This window comes from Silurus meridionalis, chromosome 17 (genome assembly GCF_014805685.1).
Source record: "Silurus meridionalis isolate SWU-2019-XX chromosome 17, ASM1480568v1, whole genome shotgun sequence".
Taxonomy (NCBI): Eukaryota; Metazoa; Chordata; class Actinopteri; order Siluriformes; family Siluridae; genus Silurus; species Silurus meridionalis.
The window spans coordinates 13,006,425-13,033,681 of NC_060900.1; the positions used below are offsets into that span (position 1 = coordinate 13,006,425).

General features: G+C 39.1%; 1 protein-coding gene across 4 annotated transcripts in view; it reads right to left on the bottom strand.

Moving 5' to 3' along the window:
* Positions 1–27,257, bottom strand: part of cux2b (cut-like homeobox 2b) — a 114,368-nt gene that overhangs the window by 56,488 nt on the left and 30,623 nt on the right. For 3 of the 4 annotated variants that reach the window (XM_046871924.1, XM_046871923.1, XM_046871925.1), the window contains exons 2-3: positions 11,938–12,048; positions 10,176–10,223 (exon numbers count right to left, since the gene is read on the bottom strand). In XM_046871924.1, the coding sequence (XP_046727880.1) occupies positions 10,176–10,223; positions 11,938–12,048 (159 nt within the window). Of the gene's footprint in view, positions 1–10,175; positions 10,224–11,937; positions 12,049–13,975; positions 14,065–27,257 lie in introns of those variants that run through there. The other variant, XM_046871926.1, reaches the window with a different exon arrangement.

The following is a 27,257-nucleotide window of genomic DNA, read 5'->3' on the forward strand; positions in this document are numbered from 1 at the left end:
CACAGAAGAACTGCTCACTTGCTGTTTTTTTTTTTCTTCACACCACTTTGTGTAAACTCTATCGACATTCATGTGTGAAGATCCCAGTATATCAGCAGTTTTGGAAATATTCAAACCAGCCTGTCTGGCACCAACCACCATACTGATGTTTGATGCGACTGTTAACACTTAATAAAACACTTGACCTGTATCTGCATGATTTTATGCATTTTTCTTTACACAGTGATTGCATGTCGGTATTACAAAAAAAAAAAAAGTTATATTCTACTATAAGCAAATAATGTGTGAAAATTTGCATTTCTGTTTTTGTAAAACCGTCGTAAAATGCATGCAAATGTTTTAATCTGTGAGAAATCATTCTTTATAAAGCCCAGTAGGTCTGATATGACTGTGAGTGGCCTTTGAGCTTTGGTTCTACGGTAACTGGCCCTGCTTGTTCCCTTAAGTACAAGACTGTGTGCAATCATGAATAATTTATGATGTTCTTATGATTGAGCCCGGCCCACGGGACAACACAGACTGATGCAAGTCATGAAGCCTGTGACAGCAAAAAAAAAAAAAAAAAAAAAAAAAAAAAAAAAAAAAAAGAAAGAGACAAGGAGCGTGAATTTGTGTGGGTTGCAGAATGCTGATAACGGTGACATGAGATGCAGGTGTTTGATATTCGAACAGATACACAAAAGAACATTTTCATGTCACGCAATCCAGAACTTGGCAGTTTTACACAGTGCAGTTCCAAGCAAAGCTGGATTTGGTGAGGCAAGGAAAGTCAAAATAAGGGAATGTGTGTGAATAAATATGCTTTTGCTCAGATTCCCTAGACACTTAGTTGGGGAATAAGACCTACCCTTCAAACCACTGGCAAAAATTGCTCTCAGTATGAAATGTAATAAAACGGCTACATTGCTGACTCTCGGCGCACCTTCAGTCATACTTCACATCTCACAACTCAGCTGGAGAGGGATAAACACACACAAACACACACACACACACACACACACACACACACACACACACACACACACACACACACACACAAATACATTTGCCCAGTCAGGTCCTTAGACCCCAAACGCCTTCACATATATGCACACTATGCCCAGTGAGTATACGTGTATAATCTCACTTAGGCATGCATAAATGCTGTGACCACACTTAGTCCAGCCCTACCCGAGCCAATAAACATTTCTCCTGGAACTGAAGTCCTTCAGCACCCACTTAAAAAGGCCATGATCACTGTTTCTTTGGGTAAACAATTAGACCCGTGGCTTTTATGTGGAAGACATTGTGTTTTCCATAAAGCCCTGTGGGGAAATTAACAATACTTGGATGTCTACACTGAAACACTGCTCAAAGGTGTTGAATTACATTTTTGAAAAACAACAGCAAAATCAGTAAATACTGAATAGCTTGGCATTAAAGCCTTAAACACTCTAGTTATCTAGTTGAATACTGGGATCTAATGAATGGCAGCATACCACAAGGGTAATGGCAGAAGGCAAACACAACACAATACCATTTTCTATATCCCTTAGGAAACACCATTTACTTTTAGCTCTTTCTTCCATTTCTCAAAGAAATACAGTAATGCAAAGGAATCTCATTTCCTGTTTCATGTTGTAAAAGCTCTTCTCTGCTTCTCACCCACTGCACCTCTGTTAATTAGTATTGTGCTTAATCCAATATTGAAGAGCCAAAAACTGTCAGGTCATATTATAAACAATCGGCCTGAACACTCACGCAAATGACATTTTGTGCTGCTATCTCTCCCCGCAAAATGTTCCCAAGGTACTAATTGGCCTACTTTATGTTCTCGGTCTTCGAATTGCCAGTTTCTTTTTTAGTTTTGGGTATTAGTCTTGACATCCATCGATCTGTAACATGTGGCATTCTATATTTTTCCAAGACGAGGGAAAGGAAATGAATTGAATAGGGTTAACTCTTTCCCTTCCAGGTGCAGTTGACATGATGAAGACTAAGGGCTGTTTCAGTGGGTATGGTCAGGTCTGCTCAAATGAAGGATTGCTTGTAATTTGAAAGGAGAATGAAAGTTCAAACACTTTGCCAGCAGCAAAGTAAGTGTAACTTTTCTCCTTGTGCATTATTTAAGATTAGCTCCATCATTTTATCAATCTATCGATCTCTCAGCAGAAAGATGAAAATGGAAAAATAATGAGTCCGATGAATGCTGTGTAAAGAACATCAATGTGCAAAATTTAATTATCTGCAGAGGAAAAAAGTGTCGACTGTTTTCTAAAACAAAAAGAAGCGGTTAATATTTTGCCTCTCTGCATATTTTAATTACCAGATCAATCATAAGTGCATACCGTGCTGCTTTTGTGAGAAGGGGAGAAAATTGCAAGTCTAAATGAAAAACAATAGATTTACTTTAAAGTCGAGTCTCTTTTGAAGTCTAAATTAAAATTTCAGGTACCTTTAGGAAAAGCTGCTTCAGAAAGTTGCGATATTTAATTAGTGTGTTTAGATTCCACTGAAATTACACTTCACACGCCAACATGATGTTAAATGAAAACTCTAGAGGATTCAGACTTCTGCTGGCTCAGACACAAGAAGCTCACCGCACTTGGAGACTTGGAAAACGGTAGATTAAAATGATCAGGTCGGGTCAATGACAAAACACTTATCCTCTTTTTGTGTTTTTATTTCTAATTAACCATGATGATGTGAAATCATACACTTAGTCTCACTTAACCCACAGTTGACTCTTGGTAAAGATGGAAAGCTCATTCATAAAATAATATGTATGGGTCAATAAATATCTTAATAGTATCTTAGATTCTGTAAATTCTACGTAGAATAATGTTGCAAAGACATGAGAGAAAATGTAAAGCTTTAGCACTGTGTAGTCTAATACTTCAGTTTGTGTAAGACTCACATCCAGTCTGGGTTCTTCCCTGTGAACAAGAAATAAATGAATCCCCAAATATGAAGCCCTTTTTTCCACCCAGACAGTCTGATCTAAAGTCGAAATTAGACTTGGTTCCTGCTTTTAGGACGAGCACACAGCGTGTTTCATGCTTACATGACTTTTTTTAATTCCCTGCCTCATGTGCAGTCAAGTGGTAAAGTTTATTTCTCTTGGCGCATCTTCACCCGGCACACTGCCACACATTTCGCACATTTTTATTGGCTAATTTGACTGCACTCCTGCCAGCAGCTGCATACGAGCCAAAAGTGTCGGTGGCTGTTGGTACTCCTCCATGCCACACATCCTCCCCTGAAAGCTACGGGTGGATCAGTCCATCTTTCAGATTGAGAGAATATTGGCCTGGATTCATCATGTCATCTGTTTCACCCCCCCTCAGGCAAACATAACCAAAGGCACTTCCTCTCCATTTGTGGAAAGCGAAGCTATTTGTGTAGCCCTCCATATAGTCAGCATCTGTTCTCTAAAATCAGTAGGTTTGGATGTGCCAGAAATCTGTGTACTGCTGAGTGTTGGTGTACACTGGCTCACACACTGGTGCTATGATATCATTCATTCATAAATTTTCCCCCCAAAATATAATCCCATTCACAAGCTTTTCTGATCAGTCATCCATCCTTCGACTGTCAGTTGTTTTTAGATAGGTAGAGAATGTCTGCTGCCTTCAAATATCTGATGATTATAAGTCAAATAACGTATCATTTAGCAGTTTTCCAATACCTCTGCAATGGGTCAAGTGAAAATATACTTCAACAAGAGCTTGTAATTTAGGAGTTCAATGCTTATTCTTTTATATTGCATTTACTGTCAGGTGTGTGTGTGTGTGTGTGTGTGTGTGTGTGTGCATGCATGTATGTATGTGTGTCCCCCATGTGCTTTGCATAAGAACAAACACGCGTAACATTTGCACAGTAGCAGTGTCGCTCAGGCACAGTGACTCCCAAGCTCAGGATTGTCATGATGCAAAAATTAAACCTTTCATCAACAATGGCAGCAAAATGTGCTGACACACCTGAATCCCACCCAGCTAAAAATAAGGGTCTCGCGCGCACACGCACGCACGCACGCGAGTACACACCCTCTACTTGTCTTAATGCGATGGCAATGGCAACGACAAACCAATATCCTTCACATGCACACAGGGACTTGCCTCCATGGCAATGCAAACACTATGAAAGAGAGTAGGCCCGCACCTCAATATTACTTTAGTAATCAATTCACATGTTTTCAGTTGATCTTTTAGTGATTTTTATTAATCAATCAATTAGTAAAATAAAAATTAAATACCTAAATCATTTCCTCAGCATTTCAATTAATGGATCCTCCTGCAAAAGCCTTAACTCAAATTACTCAAAACTAATTACAATAATCTGTAATGACATGAGAATATTTTGAAGTGTTTATGTTGCAACTATCTGACGTATAATCTAACGTATGGCTATACAATTCCATTAGATTTTTTCCTACATTTTTACTGTAACCAATAAGAAAGTGGTCATGATCTCAGACAACAAGTCAATTCATCCCTAATTTCATTCCAGTCCAGCTACGATTAAAGTGACGAGGATCACACTTTCCCCTTTCTGATTTAATTTGATGATTAACTGAAGCTCTTGACCTGGATCTGATTGGATAATTGTGTGAATGTGCAGGGTTATGGCTGTGCTCGGCGAAATAAGCAAAATTTGCAGATTTTAACCATTTAGCTGATTAGATGTAGCAGCCGTACACATCAGACAAGTGTGCTGGTAAAATGTACTAGTAGGTAGTGATGGAACCAATGACTATTACGATCGAGAAAAGAGAAAACGTGTATTGCGAGATGCAATATTTCAGTCTGTTATATCTTCCTCACACTCACACACCATATCTGCAACATATGCTGAGAAAGCTGAATTTGAGATGAGAAACAAAGTGTTTACTTTGATGTACCTTATATACTTCTTTAGCTAAGCTCAACTAGCATGAACTAACAAGTTCATAGACTCTTTAGCACAGACTGGAAATAATCTCAATCTATTCGATTCTAATCTAATTATTTTTGTAGAACACTTTTTAACAATGGACATTGGCACATTGGCCAATTGTTGTCCTAAGCCATTGTAGAAAACTGTTCATATTGATTGCGGAGCTTCGGTCTATGAAAGACGGCAGTAAACTAAGGAATACGATGGAATACATGTGCCTTTTGTTCAGGTATTAAACATTGTGGCTTTGCTAATATTCACTGTAATATAAAGCTCTTCAGCCCCTACTATAACTCTCGATGAGTTTTTTTTTTTTATTATTATTAAAAGCAATATAACAGATGGCATTGCACTGTAGCTCCTGGCCTCAGAAAGTACATGTGTGAACCCTCTCCCATGAGGACAGGCTGGAGTGAGAGGATGAGAAAGAGAGAACAGAAGAGTGAAGTGTGTATGTGTGTGTGTGTGTGTGTGTGTGTGTGTGTATATGTGTGTAAATAGAGGTAGGATTGGGAGCAGAGTGAGATAGTAAGAAATTAAGTTTTTTTTCCTCACACAAGGTAAAGTCTGCCTCGCAGAAGCGGAAATCTCACCCGGTTCACACATGCAGGACACAAGTGCTAAAGCCAGGGAGGAGATTCCCGCCTATTGATATCAGTGCGCTTGGTAAAAGTCACCACTGTGACAAGAATATATAATAGCCCACCTGCTTATCGCCATCTACTAATGCTAATTTTAATGTATCAGGGACAGAGAGCAAGCACCATATTAACATTCACACTGACTGGCAAAGAAGAAAGGTGGCATAAGATATAATTGTCACACCACACCTATATGAGGTGTCTGATTAAAAAGGTCTCCACACTCATGGTAAGATTCAAATTGGAAGCAAGAATGAGTCGGAGCATGAGACCTGGTAGAGGTGGGAGATATATTAGTAATTAGAATTGCACGCCGGTAGAAAAGTGTTAATCGCAGTTTTTTAAATACCGTTTCTTGGTTGACAAAAATCACCAAGCACTTGCTATATAACCACTGCTCACAGTGTTATATTGAGAAGTTGTTATAACTGCTTTAGGGATGCTTTATTTGCTTTTGCCATAGAAAGTCATGTGGAAGGGATATGGCATGTCTGTGATGAAAAAGTAGTACAAAAAGTTTTATGCACACCAAAAAAAATAGACAGCCATAGCAGCAAAGACTCCAGCGGTGCAAATCCTTCAAGCTTTGATCATTTTCGGGTAGAGCTGCAAGTAAAACATGGTTCTCTATATTTGTTTTTTTTTCTTGGCAGTTTGCAGGACTTGTGATATTATTGAATAATGAGAATTGTTTTTTTTAATATACACACAGTATTCACCATTTCCAAAAGTGAGTGCACCCATCACATTTCAGAATCCATTTTAGTATCTTCTCAAAGGACAAGAATATAGAAATGAAACTTGGATATTTTAGTCTAGTCAATGTGCAGCTTGTATACAGGTATAAGACTCATTGTCCTCTAAAAATAACTAAACATACAGCCATTATTGTCAAAATAGCTGTGGGTGTACTCACTTCTGTTGCCAGTTATTTTGACAATAATGGCTGTATGTTGAATTATTTTCAGACATACAGTGATTCTTATACTACTATACAAGCTGCATATTGACTATAAAAAATATTTAAGTTGCATTTCTATAGTACTGTAATATTACATTTTGGCTATAATACCTTCCTCTGCAGTACAAATAATTATTTTACAAAGATCCTTATCAATTGTGAATACATTTCTATTTATAATGCATAAAAATGGAAATTTATGCTGCCCATTAATAGTAAATCTGCATACAGTCAGGAAAAATCGTCACACCTTACACAATTCTTTGGGAATCTGTACACTTAAATGGCAGCTCATCTACCTCATATAAGTTGTGCCCTGGTTCTAGTCCCAAATAGGTGTGTAAAATGCGAGTGGATGAAAAGTGTTCCTGTCTCTAACAGGCACTGAGCTATAACGCTGCTGCACAGCCTTTAGAAAAATTAGCCGCAGCTTTATGACTGCCTGAGCCACAAGCCTGTACAACTTGGCCCAGCCAGAAGGTTGTAATTACACCTCTTGTCATAAAAACTGAGGAAGCCAGAAACGACAATGCGCTCGCCCCCCCCCCAACTCTTCTTCTCACACATATCCTCGCCATAATTAATTACCATCCCTTTACTCTCTGATTTATTCCTCGATTCATAACATATTTATACATTCAAGATGAATTATCATTTCCTTCAGGAATTAATCAAAAAGAAGGCAGGAGGAAGCGGCCCGCTCTTGTCACAGAATGATCAAAGACAGAGAGACTTCACCTAGAGCAAGGTCTAGACGACACTGATCAGCACTAGCAGCGTTATGTACATGCTGAGGTTTAGTCTAAAAGGCTAACATGCTTCTCATATTTATTTTATTTCGATTTATATTAAGAAAAATTAAATCTTCCTTCCACAATAATATACACTAGTGCTCTATACATAATAATTGTAAAAGAAAATAATGAATGATTTTAAGCAAAACTAGTAAAAATGCAAAAAATTGACTAGATGTGAGCATATCTCCTCACACATATACAAACTGTCTCCATGCACATATTAAAAATTCACCACATAAAGCAGTTTCATAAGCGTTACAACACCTTGAAGAAGAAAAAAGAAAAAACCAAACAAATTGCTGGGGCCTTTGTGACCTAGAATACAGGTGTCTTATGCAGAATCGCTGTAAGCAGGCAGGTTTGGCTGGACGAGATAAATGGCAGGGCTGAGTCTGCATGTGAAGACAGCTGGATTTCGTACCTCTCTGCCTGATAATGAGCGGAGATGATGATTTCTGGGCTGCAGGGGTTAATGGCACGAAACCGAACAGTGCCGCTAATTACATGTTACGAACTATTTATCAGAATCTCCATCTGCGCTGCGCCACAACTCTCATTGTGCACGCTAAATTACTCCTTGGATTATCTTTGTAAAGCAAGTTTCCATAATTAGGGCCCTGCACTGATGTTTTCTCTTTCTGAACACCAACAGACAACGAGGGAGAGAGGCAGAGAGAAAGACAGTGAGAAAAATTAGCTGACTGGTTAATTTGGGCCTGACATTTCAAACCGGCGACACAAAGACACCTCACACACTTCTCTGGGCCTCCTCTTGGCAACGTGTACTTCGCAAACTCTGTGCTATTCTGAAAGGTGAATGCTGGGTGCAATTTGCTCACTGCTCTCAAAATAAGGAGGAAAAAACTGCCATCAAAAGTAGCAAGTAGCGTAAAAATCTTGCGATGAACCAGGACTTTCTCCCTGAGCAGCCTGAAAAGCCAAAAGGTGCGCCTTACACCACCTCACTCGAGCTTCTCCTCTGCAAAAATCTTTGTATTAAAATTACCTTTATTAGAAAACACTTCATTATAAAGCCAAAAAGCTCTGCCCAGTCTCCCAGGACCGCCAGATTAATAAGGACAGAGATGTATTTTAAGACGTAAACTCGGCTCCTCACTGTCCTTAATCTCCTTTCCACTTCACAGGCCAAATTAACACCTCTCTCTGGCTCTGATGGGACCTCGTTAGCTTGCTTCCACCCAGAAAGAGAAGCAAGAGAGAAAGAAGGGAAAAAAGTAGAAGGAGAAGGAGGAGGAGAGAAAGGAACTGAAGCGACCAATGACATCCACCAGCGCTGGGATTAACCATTGGTGCGAGCGAACACTTCGGGAAATCTAGGTCAACGGCATGTTCCTAATCAGCTGGCTGGTTAGTGATAATTAGCAGGCGAAGTGGCGCATGGAACAAGGGGAGGGAAGCGGTGAAATGAAACAGAAAAAGAAAAGAAGAACCTGTCGTGTTGCAAACACTTCAAAAGGAGCATACTTTCTCTTTTAAAATGTGGCACAGCAAGGGTCCGGGGATCGCCAGGGACTTAGTGAAAGTACAGAGCTGGGGAGGCGGGGGAGAAGGAGGGGGAAGTGCAGAAAGGCCTAATGGGACCCAAAGTACACAGCCCTTCACACAAACTTCTGAAGGAGCCATGTACATACTTACACACACACACACACACACACACACACACACACACACACACACACACACACACACACACACACACATCCACGTTCACTGTTTGCACATACAAACCACCTGCATGAAGGAGGATCACTCCATCTCGGCACGCTCTCATTAACTACACCGATACTGAGGCAGGGTTTCAAGCCTTATTGTTTTCAATTGCTAGAAACATAAGTGCAGAAATATCAATAAGCGCACACTCTGACATTTAAGACTGTTCTTAACAAGGTGTTTTTTCACCAAACTGGTTCTCGTATGCCTTTCGAAATGAAGCCGTGTAACAAATCGCACAAACAGATAGTGGAGAGTTTTCAGATGCTCTCGTTACGACCAGAGGTTTCTTAAGCCAGCTGTGAACCTCTGTAATCAGGTATGGAATTGCCTATCCCGTAGCCGCCCTACACACCGCTGCTAAATTTAGCCTCGACTCGCTCTGGCGTGGTACTGAATCACTCCTCATGAGTGAGGTGAGAGGGCTGGAAACATATTTGCAGTATCGTTTCAATACGCCTGTGCTTTGTGGACCGTGGAGCGGGCTCGCAAATATGATTTATGATCTTCATGTAATGGTTGGTGCAGCGGCTTTTCGGTGGAGATCAGATGACTGTCTCAACAGGAAGCATGTCAGAAGAGCGGCACAGAGCATACCATCACATAACAGGAGAGAGAGAGAGAGAGAGAGAGAGAGAGAGAGAGAGAGAGACAGAGAGTGACAGATAGAGGGGGTCCTTGTCAAAGAGAGAGGGATATTTGCAGGCAGACAGAGATACTTATACTGTACTTCAGCATGTTAATGGAGAGGAGATGCTGCTCAAGTCTGCCGGTAAAATGATACCAGTCAATAAGAAGGTGGAATGCGGATGTGGATGACGTTATTCTCCCAGTGAGAGGTTTTGCTAAATGGTAACTGCTGCTAATTCTCATTAGCATTGCTTTTTTTTCTGTTTTTTTTTTTTAATCCCTGCTGCTAAAGTTACGGTGGTGAATTCACTCCTACAGAGTTTATTTTGAGTGGGATCAAATGAGCACCGAGAATCATTTGTTTAACACCATGGGAGTTTATTTTAGAGCAATACTTTGTTCAGAAGTGCACACTGTTTTTGTATAGTTATGTGTAGATCCACTGTGTTATGGATGGAATGTAAAAGGCAGTGTGGTTCAGTGTGCGTTAGACTGACTGACCTGGGCTTGGAAACTCTTGAGGACAGGAGCAACCATCTCCCGCACATCCTATAAAAAAACAACAACAAAAAGACCAAGTAAAAAAAACAGACTAATTACTGAATACTGTAACACTGATGCACATGAGGTTTTTCCAGTGAATCCCAATGTAACACGAAAATAATAAACAAATGAGAAAAGGGAACATTTGTAAAACACTTTTATTTTAATGTTCCTGTAATGAGTGTGAGGTAACTATGATGCAAACAGATTTTGAGCCTGTAAAATGATATTCATGAACTGTGCAGGTGTATTTGATCGCTTGCCTATGCCTACGTACAACAGATAAAAAAAAACAAGCGCGAAATAAAGGTAAAAAAGGCATTCCACTCCAACTGTTTGAACGTTAAGAAAAAAATATATAATGTCGGGGGGTAATAAATGTTGTGAATGTGTAAATTATAAATGTGCATTAGTGTGAATGTCTACTAGTTTTGGGATTTCCTGTGTGCCACTAAGAAATGTATGCTTTTTTCCTTCATCGCTCCTTAATTAAACTTTTTTTTTTTTGCAACCAGTGAGGAACAAAAGGTATTTACTTGTGTGTGGATGTTCCTGCGTGCTTTAGTACATTTATGAATAACATTTCATATCCTTCTCGTGCCTACATACATATATGATTTATTATCCCCCCAAAAAAACAGGCTTAAGCAATGTCTAAGGGATATCAGATACATGCGAATGGAGCTTTAGACACACTATCCTCACAATCAATAACCTACAATATCAAATCAATCGATCACGTTTACGAAAGGTAAATTCTATAGGCACTGATTGATTTCAATGGAAAAGAATCCATCACGGTGTGACCTTGTGTGTCTTACAAAGTTTGGCTATAATCAATTTGATGTAGTTATTCAGTTATTCAAGAAAATGGTGTGATCTTTGATGGTACTTCTTAAATAAAAAAAAAATTATAATAAAAAATTATATATATATATATATATATATATATATATATATATATATATATATATATATATATATATATATATATATATATATAAAATTTTGGCTGCTGATTCGAAAATATAAAAGGTTATACCGTAGCTTAATAAAGGCTGTTGTAATCTTCATCAAAGAGAGAAAAAAGAAAGAATCGGTACTATACAAGCATTACACAAGAACTATGCCAATCCTGTAAATCCTGATTGTCACTGATGACATTTGTGTCAAGTGGTGTGCAAATTAGGCTTTGCCGTTTCCAGCCTGGAGAATTTGATGGAGGTTAATGTTGAAGCTTTAAATGTCTTTAAGCACAGTCATGGGAGAAAAAAGGTCTGTTAACGAGGAAAAATGTAAAATGTCAGTGCTTATATAATGAGAGGTGCGTGACATGCATTTCGTTGCCTCCTCACCTTTACCTGAGAGGAATCAGTGACTTCAATAAGGATTAAAATTATAGAAGGGAAAAATGGGGATTCAAAGGAGAGGCCAAAAGGCTGAAAAAATCTAATGGGGGCTGATCTTTTATACTGTCTGGGTTTATTTAAAAAGTTGTGCTTTGACTGTTCTGAGACATGAGGTGCATGTATTGTGTTTCACTTGGCCCAATAGATTATAGTGAATATATGTAGGAATATATATAAGGAAAATTGCCATTTCTCTTGCTATGAATAAGAATTAAGGATTAAAAAAGTAAAATGCAAAATAAAATGTCATATGATACAAAGACACAACCACACACAATAAAAATCCCCCAGAGACAAGGCTTCAAACTCACCTCAGGGACATTTTTCTTGAACTCTCGGCTCAGCTCCAGCACGTGCTTATGGGAGTGCTCGCTCTCTTCCTGTCGCCCGGCCAGTTGTGTTGCCACTGAATTTAGCTCCCTCTACAGAGACGGAGATAAACAGAGAGAGAGAAAGAGAGAGGTACACATTAGAGAGAGCTGCCAACAGTTATAAACACAGCTTAGTGTGTACATAAATAAATATACACTGCTGAATATTAACAGTGTAATCCTTCATGATCTGATAGAAAGCAACTGCTTACCATAAGACCCAGACCCATAAATAATTAAACCAAAATAAATCCAATGCCTACAGTAGCAGAAGGCCTTTTAGATAATCAGTATCAGAAGTAATCAATACCTCTGCAACAGTCATGAAACTACAGCACAGGGAACACAGGAGAGAGAGAGTGGGGGGAGGGAGGAGAGACAGACAGAGGGTGTAGCTACCTAAAGTATTGACCTCACGTCAATACAATCGTATTCATACGGTGCCATCCAAAAATATAATCAAGCATAATGTATGCACTGCAGATTGCATACACGTGCTAATAACGTCTTTAAGGAATCAAACAGTAATCCCCTTCTCTCTACACTGTCCAAACTCATCCAACTCTGCTCATCTAATTGAAGTTTATGGAGACAATCCCTTATGGCATCCAGCAAATCAAGCAGCCATGATCAATCATTCAATTTCTCCATCTGTTCTCTGCAAGCCAGCAGACCACTTTGCTCTCTGTGCTTGCTCTCTCTCTCTCTCTCTCTCTCCCCCATCATTTTTCCCCTCATATTGTCAAAGGTCTTTTTGCTCAGCCACTGGTGAAGAATGAGGAAAAACGGCAGACTAAAAAGGAAGAGGGCAGCATTTCAATTACTGTATCAGAATCATACATGACATGGAGAATGAAATTCACTAGGTTTTAATTAATCTGCAGTCTTACTTAAAAGCAATTTAGGAAATTATCAAAGGGGAGAAAAAAAAAATCCAGAGGACAGAAAAAATGGATAGTAGCATTAGATTAGAGATAATGCGCTTAAGGACACAAAAAATTATAATTCTTTCCACACGTCATTAAATTAGGTTTTTGTACTGCCATTAAATAAGGTCAATTTTTGTCTGTTTTAAAAATAAGATATATATATATTTGCCAGCTTTTGTCAATGAAAAACACACGAGTGACTTTACTTATTCAAATGGTCTAGGATGCCGGAATAAAGAGGGATGAATCATGCAAATTTACATATAACTACTAATTCATTTATATTGGGTAACTATATTATCATGGGCAGTTTAAGACACATACTTATTACCTTCATAAATCTATATCATTTTATTTTTTTTGCAAAAAAAAAAAAAAAAAAAGACAGACAGACAGATAGAAATAGGATTTACAATTTTGATCAGTTTGATCCTAAATATGAGGTACATAAAGCTAAAAATGGATGACGTAAAAACAACAGTGTGTGAGCAAACTCACACAACGCCAAAACCGTAGATTCTGAATGTTAACTACGTCAATACAGGGTTTTATATATATAAATAAGTTCTGAAAGCAGCTGGACAGCTTAACTAAGAGATATCTAATTTGATTAAAGCCAAGCAATGACCAAGAATGTCAATGGATATAATGAAGAGTTTTGGGTTTTGATTTATTCAACGTATAATAGAATTAAGCACAGGAAGTACTGTTAGGTATCACATATGCAAAGATGTGCTTTTATAGTTTTTTTTATATTCTTTTATATTCTTTTATATTCGTTTGTGGTGCTTTGATTGGGTATAATTCTGTAATAGATATGATAGCTGAATTCCGTAGCTAGATAAACTGGTCAGCAAATTACTTAATTAGATGTCACATACTTAGTGACTTGTGTCAGTGTCACATGCTCTCGATATAAACACACCTGAACCTGGTAGACTCCTTATTTCTTCACTGCAGAATAAACCCTAATGTTTTCTGCTTCTTGGTAGGTTTGCAGAAATCAGATCCGTATGCTACAAAGTTTGTTCAAATGCTCTTATACTTACCTCAAGCCATGGGTTTCTGAGTTGCCCGATACTGCCAGTACACAGTGTGTGATGTGCTCCATGTTAGTTAAAGTTCTCGCAGACTAGAGAATTCCCCCCACACGCACACAAGAATCCCGGTGTAGCACTCCCACTTCCCTGTTGGACTGAAATACTTGTGAATGCTAATCAATGACTGTTCACAGTCCAAATATCTTCAGGCAATTTCAGTTCTTCAATCACATCTACGGCAATCATTTGATTTCATTGGATTTGCTTCGGCACAGAAACCTTCTCACTGCGATATAAATGCAACGTTTGCTTCTGTAAAGATGTACTCGCAGCTCTATACAGTCGCACAGACATTAAGTTAGCTTGAATTTTACTGAAATGAAACAAAGGGGGATAAGAAGTGTGAAAAAAGCAGTTTATGTTTGTAAAAAAAAAAAAAAAGCAATCAGGAGCTGCATTTTCACTACATGGCAAGCAGGCAGGTCAATAGCAAGGCCCTGTCATTAAGCCCGTGCCAGTCAAACATCCGGTGGTAATTGATGAATCTCCCCCTGGAAAGCACCATGGGGGTAGGAGGAGCCACTTGAGAGGCGGAGGCTAGCGCTTTCTACTGAGGCCAGCGTGTGTTGTCCTGTCTGACAGACAGCGTAATAGTGGGAACTGACTGGAAGAGGTATTTACGCTCAAGCATGACAGACCACCTCCACTGAGCAACCGCTCCAGATATGCAAATAAGGAGACGGGTATGAACAAAACCCTATTGGGGTGGAGGATGTTAAGTGATGCTGAACACCACAAAATACCGAAAGCAATGAATAACGTTCGCACTCAAATACGTCCCGTCAGATGTCTGTGTTTTACACGCCATGTTGTTTTAAAGAATACGTTCGATATTGCGGAAAAAAAAGGCACCTAGAGATGAAACAACCTTCATACTATTCTAGATTCTATACTACAGCACCTGATAATCTATAATATTGACTGCCACTGAATATGTGGCATTAAAAGCTGATGACAACACAGAACACGAAATGTTGACATCTGGAACAGCAGATCCAGTTCCACCCTATGAACAGGGGTAGTCACACCAGCACAAATAAATGGGGGAGGGGCAGGAAAGAAGGAGTGGGTGGCAGCAACAACAAAAAAAGAAGAAAAAATGTAGATGTAGGTATTATTTTGGTATCCCATCTAATTGCAATCATAGGCAGATGTCTGAAAGTGTGACAGCATCAGCAGAATTACTGCTGAGAGAACAGAATCTTTGTCTAAAAATAATCAGACATTCGGGGCTCTGCTGTTTGTTATAATGGTAATCGATGCTGGAGGCTTTGAATTCCATCAATTTATAGATCCACTCTGTTCTGCCTAGTGACTGCACTGCCTCCAAACCCCTGCTGCACGCACACACACACACACACACACACACACACACACACACACACACACACACACAGACAGAATACAAATTCACACAAACAGGGTCATCTGCATCTATGTATGTAACCAAGCCTACATGTTTATTTCTCTCTTACACACTATTAAACACACGCACACACACACTCACACAATCTATCTACACTTCTACATACACAGAGATGCCTAATCTCATTTGTAGAACATATTGTTAATACAAAATGAACCACAAGAAAAGAAAAAAAATTTATAATAGCAGTAACCCTAACAATTACACAACCCAACACAGACACATGCAGTGAAGTGGCACAGAGGGAGTAGTGTGTGATCAAAATAAGTATAGTTGCTTTTCATATGTTCCTTATCTCTTCCATCTTTCGGTAAGGCAGAAGATTGTCCTTAGCCATTTAAGATTAGCTCCTCAGTTGCCACATTCAAAAGGAAGATCGATCAATAAATCAAATAAACACAATCAATATTAAACCCTATTGCCACAGACTAGTCTGGTCCACATGTTATTGCAGGCACCACCCCCATCCTGGCCTTTCAGCCCTGTCTACAAAAAAGAACATACAATTTTGGGGGATGTGAGATAAGCCAGCTAGTGGTCATTGCCAAGTTATCGTGTTCAGGAGCTCCTGGTTCCACAACTCCAATTGGCTATATAAGACTGTAGAAAGGACATTACTCATAATCACACACTCTGGTGCTCATGATATTTCTCACTCTTTGGTGTTTGTAATATTTTTAGGATTTATAATTGAACTCTTGGTGTCACCCAAATGAGGATGGTTCCTCTCTCAAGGTTTCTTCCTCGTGCATTCTAAGGGAGTCACCATACCAAGCCACGTTCACCCCAGGCTTGCTCATCAGGGATAAATACAACATATTTCACTCAATACTTACATTTTCGTTCTAGGGTTAGGTTTTATTCTGTGAAGCCGCTTTGAGGCAAATGTCCACTATGAAAAGCGCTATAGAAATAAACTTGAATTTAATTTAATCAGATCACCAGTGTCTGGTACAGAGTCTCTCAGAGTGTTATAGTGCCAACTAAACAATAACTGCTGTGGAGTGAAGTGATAAACTGAACTTAAAAATCAGTGTACTGCACCGCTGTCTGCTTTCTAAGGCAACTTTCAAGTGCTACTGGGGAAACTACCAAAATATAAAAACAAAAACAAAAGTAAACCTAAAAATAAACGTTTTCTAACGGGCTACTGCAAGAAAGAAAAGAGAGGGTGGTATGGCAAAGAATTTGACTCTTCCCACAAACGCACAATTACCTGTTAAACAAAATGCACTGAAGGGTGCACATAATACGCTAATAGTGCTATGGTGTGTAGATTTAGCAGGTACTGTCTCTGAGAATCTCATTTTGACACCCTTTCTTAAGCTGCTGGCAGAGCCTGGGAAATGATCCCGAATAATTAATCCCCAGTCAGTCAGGCAGCCTCTCCACAGACAGCACAGAGGATCTTAAAGAGGAGGAGCAGCACATGAGCGTTACAATCATCAGCAGAGGTGTGACTAGCGTTGTCTCGCATTAGCCGTCATGCTGCACTTCTTTTAGGAGTTTTAGCGCCTTTGCACACCACAATCCATCAACAGCCCGTCTAAAACACCTAAACCTTTTTTTTTTTTATGGTTTTACTAAGAAGTGTTCTAGGAACAGATGGAAAAACACCCTTTTCTCTTGCCACAGATGAGAACCAGAGACAAAAACTAAGACAAAAAAAACTAAAAGGGTTTAGACAACGATACTACTCTATATTTGAACTAAATTTCACTCATATCTGAATTCTCTGTATCTGTATCCAAATATTATCATCAACAAGCAGTTACTGAAAATAAACTTTCCCTTGCATGACAAAAGGGAATATTTTGTATAGACGCCACTTCAATGTAAAATCTTGCCTGGCTTCAAAAATATACACAGAACAAAAAAAAACATGATTACAGCTGAACACAACATTAATAACTATAAATGCTGTAGGAGGAAAGAAATTTGGAGAGAAAAAAAATCTGTTCTGTCTGAACTTTGAGATTTGTATGAATGGCCATGTACACGGCAAAGATTTTAGCTAAACTACCACAATTATAGTCAAATGTATCTGTTTTCTCCTAGTATAAGATTACAATAAAACAAATGTACAATTATTAAGCCAATCATGAACTAGTCTTATTCTGATTTTTTTTGCTTATTTTCAGCATTTAAGCATCTCTAGAAAAAAGAAGAAGAAAACTGTAAGCTAGAAATGAGCAATAATGTTCAGAAATACATTCAACAATCTCCTATATGGTTTATTGTAATCTTAGAAATACAACAAAAAAAAAAAAGATTTGTATGGCCACCCATAGTGCAGATTCCCCTGTTTCGCTATAGATTTTGGTCATTGACAACAGCAGCAGAATGAATTTGGAATTGTAAATCCAACAAATGTTTCACAACCCAGTGGTTGCACTTCAGCAGAAGAGTCACTAAAACCAGCACTGCAAAAGCAATATCTCATAGATATGATGCTGGATACAGTGTATTCTCTGGTGATTATCCACTATAATGTAATCTGGTTGTTTTGGAGGCTGTGTGCCATGTGAAATAAATACTCTGTATTCAGGTTGGTTGATGGACTTGGCCAGTCAATAACATTTTTGCACGGAAAATACTTTATAGCACTGGTTTTCCATGCATTTGTTGCACCCAAGTGGTTGAGATGCTTCTTTACACATCCAGATTCATCCTGTTGCAGGTGTCAGCAGCTATGACAACAACAGAAACAAGTGAATCTGCTTTACTGGCAAACATACTGTATAAGCCCATGGCACTATGATTCAATCTAAAAAAAAAAAAAAGAAAGATATCTCCCCTTTTGTTCTCATATGTCCAAAGCTTTCCGATTTCTTCTCAGAGCAGCAGAGCCTTTTGGTCAAAACATTTTTAAATGAGGATTTTGGTATTAAACTCTGTAGGGCGTTTTAACATTTACACGGCTCTTTTAATGACTAAATGTAGTGCCTTCTAAAGACTGCCAGGTAGATTTCAACCTTCAAGACTTTGGTCTTTTATGGAGACCAATAAACATTTCAAAACAACTCCAAGCCTTTTGTTAGTTTCCTTATACTATATTTAATTATGCATTGGTACAAAGGCATCAATCCAAAATAGGTCTGTATAATATAAAACTCATACTCAAGCAAAAATTTACAATTCTCTCCACACTGATATTCCTAATTAATTAGTCAAATTTGTAGCTGACATGGCCCTGAGTTCTGTTAAATGTAAAATATATAGACAAGCAAATGAATAACAATCCTATCTTTAGCAGCATAATGAATCATCCTGACATTGCCAGCACTTCACCCTCAATTCATTCTTAATTATTTGTCACCTTTGTTTTTATTAGTTTATTTATTTATTTATTTATTTTTTTATTACAAATTACTCCTACAAACTGCTTTGTATGAACATTTCTATCACATAATTTATATAACTGTTCATTACTTATCATCACCATAACACTCTAATGTTACTTTCACTGTCTGGGGTTAGACATGAACCTTCTAATCACTTTTAAATTCTTGCTTAGTTATTGACTGCTGATTTCTTGGCAAAAGTTGAAAGAGCGGAGTAAACGCGAAAATGATATGGCGCTGTGTTTCCCTGAAACAGCCAAGAACAGTACTTCAGTTTGCCACAATGAGTTCAACTGCACATAGCTAAAGCAAAGAAATTAATAAGTGTCTCCTCAAAATTTATTACAGAGTAAATATAACCAGGGTAAGGAGAGGTATATAAATTGGGGCCACTGACATGACAATCCATAACAAACGGCGCCAAATCAAGAGCTTACCTCCGCAAAGGTGCAACTGCGATGTTGACACTGGCCCAGTTTTGCAGGGCTATCGACAGAGGCGAGAAAAAACAAAACACTGAGCGATGGATAACACTGATAAACTGCCATTGTTTATTCTCTCTTAAGAAATATCAATGTGTTCTCAGGTGTGCTCCTTTTTTCCTGTTGTTTACAAGCTTTCCTTTCCCCTCCACAGCTCCCTTGCTGATTGCAAGAGGAGATCAAAGCTTGCTTGCCAGAAGAATGTGAATATTTCAAGTGATGGGAGAAAGCCAAGTTTCACACCACCTGTGTCATCCTGAACTGGGACCAGCCCCATCACATTCACAACCTGAGCTCCAGCAGGCCCCTAAGGGGCCCAGTGACACAAACCTGGACCACCTGTCAGACTTGATGTTTTTTTTCTTAGTCATGCATGCTGAGGAGAATGCGTGCACGTGTATTGCAATATTACTCGTTTGAGATAAAAATAAATGTATCTAGAGCGCCGAGACTGGGAACATAACCTACATTGAGGATGTACATTTTAAAATGGAAATGATGGACTCCCTAGCAAGGTTACAGAACTCGCAGAGGTACAGTTTGAGAGAATACAATCATAGATTTGTTTTTGTTTTACTGAACATCTTTAAATGCATTATATATGGAGGAGAGATTCTGTGAAGGATGGTCACTTTAAAAAGTAGTTAATATTTCAGTATTTTTTTCCCACTTGCAGCTGTAAACACGCTCACATATTTCTCTAGCTGCATAAACGGTTCTGACAAAAAAAATAAATATTGCACAAATATTGTTCCATCTGGGATCTGATAACGTGTCTGTACGTATGCGTTTCTTTATGTGTGTGTGTGTGTGTGTGTGTGTGTGTGTGTGTGTGTAGGCACCATTTGAGCAGCCATCTCCTATTCCACAGCCAATAAAAAAAAAGTATCCCGAGTGTCCACACCAATCTAAACGCTGCTATTCAACAGCTGTTGCCTATGGCTGGAGCACAGGGAGCACTGGAACAGAGAGAGACACTGTAAGGAGAAATAATGAGAGTGCCCTTGTGTATACCTGTTGTACTAACTGTGTAAGCAGGTTACACCAGACTGTCAGCTTTCCAGCATCATCTCTCAGATGAGCCGTAAAGCCTTTACAGAACATTCCTTACATTCATCTGCATCAGGGTGCTCGGTACACATTAGCTGAAATCATGGAAGGAAAGACAATCTATTTGACGCTACACTGCCCACATGTCCAGAACCCTTTCCTGAATACCGGCGCTTCGTGCTGTTAACTTCCATCTTATATTCTGGGCAGACAGAAAAACGTGGGCAAGGGGCAGCAACATTTTCCCTCTTCTCATAAATTACTCTTTAAACTGGCGGCTAAATGAAATCAAACTAAAAAAACATGGACCACTCGGCATTGTGCTGAAGCAGACATTTATTTTTATTTAGGCTAGGATGTTCAATTTATATTTATTGTCCTCTAAATGTTAAACGCGCCCAGTGAAAAGACTGTGGAAAAGTCCAATTTTTTTTTTTTATCAATAGTCGGTAGCATGAAGATTCAGAGGTAATCAGTGGGTCAGACTGTTAGTGAGCTCTGTGTAAATGTCAGCTCACTCATTACCAAAGCAAACCAACATGGCCAGAGGAACCATGATAGATGGCTGACCTAAGGAGGGCCTCCACACTGATAACGAAGGTCCCTCTCCATCCTCCATATTAATCAATCCATTTATCTCCCATGTTCCAGAGACACTTGGATCATCCTGTCACATGTGAGCAATCAGTCACACGCAGAAAGATTCAGTGTTTGACTTAGGAATACCTTATATGCCTGTATATGCTCCGCATGAAATCATTCCTATAACTAGTGTGTGGTCTTTAGATTATATGCCCCAGCTTTCATAATGAACTGAACCTGACCTTTAGAACAATCAGGAGATCATGAGCCTTGATGATTTAATTAGTTTTTTTTGGCCACATTTATCAAGCTATAAAATTAACAAGGCCTGTAGCGCTGGCACTATAAGACAAACAATCAGCATATGAAGTGCAACAATGTAATGTTCTGCATTTCTCGGCAGAAGAACGGTGTAGGGGCTGATTGCTGCTCAGCCGTAAAATCGTCAACGTATCGTGACACGAGCTGCCGCAGTCCAGCGACTCCCATCTGTACCATGCAATCTCAAAGGAAAAACAAAAAAAAATAAAGTGTACCAGAAGCGTGACGACGGCAACGAGCTGTCTCCATTCAGCCCAGTCAAGCGCTTCTCTCCTGGGCTCAGCTGAAGGTTTTGGATGGCAGAGTAGAAAGCGCAGGAAGAGAATTGGGAGAGGGTTTACATCGTGAATCCCAAAGCCAGGGAAGAGCGCCCAAGTGGGGTTCTGTGAAGTGTGAAACCCCGTCATCATTACCAGTCCTCCAGACAAATAAATCCATCATTAGGGCCGTTACACGCACAGATGAAAGTCCACCGCTCAAGCCAAATTGAGACAGCAGCAGAACGGTGGGCACCTTCAAGAATGCACCATGACAGCACAGGATAGAACTCTGGTACGACTTAATGGCAGAGGTGGTACTATAAATATGTCTATGCATGACCACCCAGTCTGGCCACCAACAGTGCTCTTTCCTTGCTCATATCTATCTACTTCTCTCAGCTGTGCATGAAGGACATTAGGGATTTGGCCCTCTTTTGCTCCAGCAGAAGTGACAGCACCACGGCGAGAGATAACGAGGGGTCAGGAGCTAAAAAAAGAAATTAAATTCAAACTAAATCAGGAGGCTTTTAGCAGCGTTATCTGAGACTTTCCACAGATATCACAAGTTAATTGATCTGAAGCATCTCAGGAGCCCAAGTTCTCCTTTAGCCATGCTTTCCCTCTGATGTAGATCTACAGAGGTGCTATGCATTCAGAGCATAAATGTTCTCGTAGGGTCCGGCTATCATACAGCTATGATATGAATCAATAGACTCTGATCACTGAGCAGCTTCTTTAGAAGATTTAAAGTGAGGATATTGGCCTCATTTTCCTAGCTGAGACAAAGAAAATCATCCAAAACGGTAAACACGCCACAAAGAAAATTATTCTACAGTGCGATCCATTATTCATTTAAGATACATTTTTCATTTAGGAGAAGAGTGGAAAGGATGAGCAATGATGAATGCATTGCCCAGGATGCAATTTGTATGTAAAATAACAGAATATTAAAGAATATGTTTTAAGTGCAAATGTAGTTCAGTGCCATTTAAAGGGTGAAAAAAATACAGTGAATTAGGAAAAATAGAGCCTGTGGCAATGCATTCAAAAAATCACTTAGTGGTACTCAGAGAGGCTAAGTAATGGGGCACAATAAGAGGCGTTCCAGGACACGGCACTCAGTCTCTCCATCATCAGATGGCCATAATTCAGAGAACAGATTTTCATTGATATATCATTTGGCAGGCGCGGTAAGTAAACCGAATAATAGTGCATCAATGGAACCTCCTGAGGATCCTTTTCTTCTCCCTCTCTCTTTCTCTCTCTTTCTGTCTCATACACACACACACTTACTCTCTTCTACACATTCTCTTTCACCCACTCCTTATGCTCTTCTCTCTTACTGTCAAGTGCACAGAGGCTTAAGAATAACACACATGTGCGCACATACGCAATTGTACACACAAACACTGATAATACTGGTATAAACCCTTCTCTCTTTCTTCCTCCCTTACTCACAGTTCTTGTTGTTGGGTATCTTCTCTGGACACACTGCTAATCAACCTCACTCAGTTAACACAGATTCAGCTCAGCGGCCAAGCAAGAGCATGAGAAAGAAAAAATTCGGCTTCAGCAGAGAGCAAGGAAACAGCAGTTAGAAAAGGAGAAACTTTAAAACACTGACCTACAAAACAGAGACATGACCCAGCACTCCTTTCAACAAGTCCAAATATATTTTATGCAAGTTGCTTTACACTATACCTCTATTACTATTTATCCATTACCTAATGAAACCCTGTGTTAATGGCTTAAAAGCTACGAGGGGTGTTTAAGTCAAACCGGGTGTTTTATCAAATAAAAGAAAAAATGTTAAGGAGTGAAAACTGCATTTATTGCTACATTTATACACTTATCTCAGTGTTTAACTAACGCCTGGAAAGACTCGGCATAGAAAGATTTGTCAGTACACCTGAACCAGTAGTTCACCCACAGAAAGATTCGTCTCATGTGCAATTTCTCGAGAGGTTATGCGTCAACACGCTGAACGTTCACAGGAATGACTGCTGCGGGCTGCAAACCATCACGACCGGGATCGTCACTGATGGACATGCACTGAAACATTTACACCATTCAAATCTTACTGTGGCTGCACGTCTCTTTACCATACTGTGCTTGAAGTCTTCTGTAGATATTCGTTGGTTTTATACCTTCGTTTACAAGAAACTTCAGCACCGCACCCTGTTCCATGTACAAACTAACACTGTTGTCTGCCATCCTGATTAACGGTGTCTGTAGTAACGCCATGCTTGCATCCATCTTTATCATGCTGGGATGACTAGAATCTTGTACTAAAATCAGTGTTTAGATTCTACATACATATTACTGGTTATGCACAAATCATCCCAACAGATGTACATTTCTTTTAAATGGATAGGAAAAAGACTGGATGCATGTATATTTTTAAAGAAACTTTGTAAGTTTGGAAACTCTCATATTGTCTGCATTTTCATTTTGAGCTCACACACATACTGTCACCTAACATGAAGTTTATTCAACTGCCATGTACATTTCATGGTGAACAAAAACTCAGCACTACATGTTAGTTTATTTCCCTACGGTTGAATCATATTGTTCAGTAAAGTCACACAAATGTCTTATTTTCTCCACTTGTCCTATACCAACATTCCCTGACATGCAGCCTTTAGCCCTGATGGCAGGACTGGAGCATGCCATTGTAAGCACAGGGGGGTAGGTGGTGAGATCTATTCGAGTTCGCACAATCGATACCCAGAGGGCTCAGACAGGAAGGGTATGGTTTTTTTTAATGTGGGGCTTCTTTATGGAGCTTTTTTTTTTTTTAATGTAGTGACCTAGTTAGGCAAACTACCCATTTTCTCCTCTGAACTTCACCTCATGCACTGCGCAATAACACATTACCCACAGTGAAAAGATGCGAACTTGTGGAGGGGCGAATACAAACACATAAGCTCGTTTTCCCTCGAAATTTGGAGGAATAACACTTTATAAAAAATTATACTAGGCCGTGTGTGTGTGTGTGTGTGTGTGTGTGTGTGAGTGTGTGTGTGTGTGTGTGTGTGTGTGTGTGTGAGAGAGAGAGAGAGAGAGAGAGAGAGAGAGAGAGAAAAAGACACTCAGTGGTAATGACGAGTGACTGGTCAATGTAATGAAGCAGAGGAGAAAGCAGTTTGTGGTGGTCAGATAAAAGTCTACTGAAGCAGAGGTTTATGTGAGGAGGTGTTGCCCATGAAAATGCCTGTCAGATTATCTCAGTGCACTGTGGGCTCCAGCATCAGCCTAATCCAGCTGGCATGTACAAGTGTCTCAACCATCTACCGTGAGGAGCCAAAGAAAGAACAATGAATGAATACAAAGTCAAAGAGAAAGGAAGGGGAAAAAGAAAATTAGATCTATGGTGTGTAACCTTCACTACTTCCTTGACAGGCATGTTCCAGGTCAATGGCAGTAGCTGATCTTTAGCTCTAATGCTCTGGTAAGGCACCATCTCGCCTGGTGTGGGCAGTCGCTTTTAGAATGCAAAACACCAGCAAGTTGATATGAACTCTCTTTGTAGATTTTGATAGATATGTTTTATGGGTTACAGCACATTAAAATTTTTGTTTGTCCAGATTATTATTTTTTTTAACTAAATTCTGAATTCACAGTTCATGCTAGCATACTAACACCTGTACAAGTACAGCATCTTGGCTTTCCAGAAAACCTGGCATGAAATTCTTCTCATGAAACCCAACCACTGGAAATCAAAAATGTCCTTCCTCTTCTTTCGGCTGCTCCCATTAGGGTTCACCACAGCCGATCATCCATCTCCATAGTACTCTGTCCTCTACATCTATATATTTTCCTCTACACACATATACATATATAAAATAAAAAAAATTTTATATATATATATATATATATATATATATATATATATATATATATATATATATATATATATATTTACACTTTAAATTACGTATTCGGTTTTTTTTTTGTTTTGTTTTTTTTTATCTGACACCAAACTTATAAGCAAAGACAATAAAATTTGTTTGGCTTTTGTTGATTCAGCTTATGTAGTTTCACCATAAATAAGCTACTAGTGCTTATTCTGACATGTGAGCCAGACCCACAGTAATATGAATATATTTTAAAACACATCAAAACTTAGACTTTATTCCACATTAAAAAGATTTTGTGTTGTACTGTGGATGTGGGATAATGGCGTTTCTTTGGCCATTGTCAGTTGGTACAAATCAAATCTATCCGGAACTGACGTTGAGTTTATTTAGCTACTGTTGCTGCCATTATAGCAAGACTTTTACAACCATAAAGAGTGATGTACAATATAAACTCTGCATTCCAGCAAGCAATACAGAGTATCATGTATTCGGTCTGGTAGAACTTACCACTGCAACCTCACATTAAACTGAACAAAAACCCTTCCTGATTCTAATAGTGTGCACAATCTTTGAAGAGTTCATGTCAACTATCTGCTTCAGTGTGGAGAGAAAAAAAAAGGAAAACTTTTATAAAACACAAATTTACACACACAATAAGATTGTTACAAAAAACATGGTATCAGTCAATATTCAGAGGTTCTTTACAAATTCTGGGAACCCATATGACTGACTGTTCACACACTATATTAAGTGGTTGGTGCAAACACTTCAGACCATTATTATAGTGAAGGAGGTATGGAAGATAAGAGAAGGCACAAGAGCCAAAGAGTGACTGCTTACAGGAGCAGCTGGCAAGAGAAAACTTAACTCCTGGCAGCCACTCAGTAGAACACTCTAAGCTTTACGGGCAGCGGAGAGAAAATGCTTCCTCCTGAAGCAAAATAAAAAAAAAGAGGGCCCTGCAAACTCAATGCCTTTCATCTTTGCAGTGAATAACCCAGCTTGAAGAAACCATTTCAAAGCGGTACTCGTTTACCTGCTCTCACACTTATACTGGAATGGGAGGAAAAGCAAAACAGAGAATAAGAAATAGAAGGAATAAGTAAGGTATCTCCCCTAGCCACTCTAAACTTAGCACTGGTCCAAATAAAAGTCTGGAAATGCTGAGGTGGTCTTTTTTTTAAATATATTTAATCTGGCTTCAGTAAAAAACAAAAAAGCTATTAATACTATGCACTTTGATGCATTTGCATGTCCAGTGACTGAAATCCCACATGAAAGTGTGACACAAAGAGAAACTTAGGTAATAAAAAGGAATTCAAACTATTTTAGTAAAATCCCAGATATGATGGCAGAGCATTTGAAAGTGAGAGAGAGAAAGAGAGAGAGAGAGAGAGAGAGAGAGAGAGAGAGAGAGAGAGAGAGAGAGAGAGAAGATTTATCCCTTCACGGCCTTTTGACACTAAATTAAACTGTTGGGTCCATTCCCTGTGCCAGCTAGTTATCTTTCCAGGCTAATTTAACACTATAATTTACGTTCCATATAAAATATGTCCCGATATGGTCCTGTCATGGCAGTACATCATTTTCAGCGAGTGCGCTGGTTTCAGTGAAAAGGACAGAATTAGATCATATTCATGATGCAATTAAACACTTCAGTGGGAATCAATGTAAAACTGATGAGCCCTGAAAACAATGCATATGGCTGAGAACATTAGAACACATTACCTTCCCCTGGATCCCCTCCACAGACGCAATTTAAACCCCTCCACTAACACTCTTGGCTGCCATCACCGCCGCCTCATAACACGCAGCCATAATAAATGAATTTTTCACAAAATTATTCAACTACTAAATTGCCCATGGTAACTGAATATCAGATGAAAGTGATGTGAATTATTAAGTA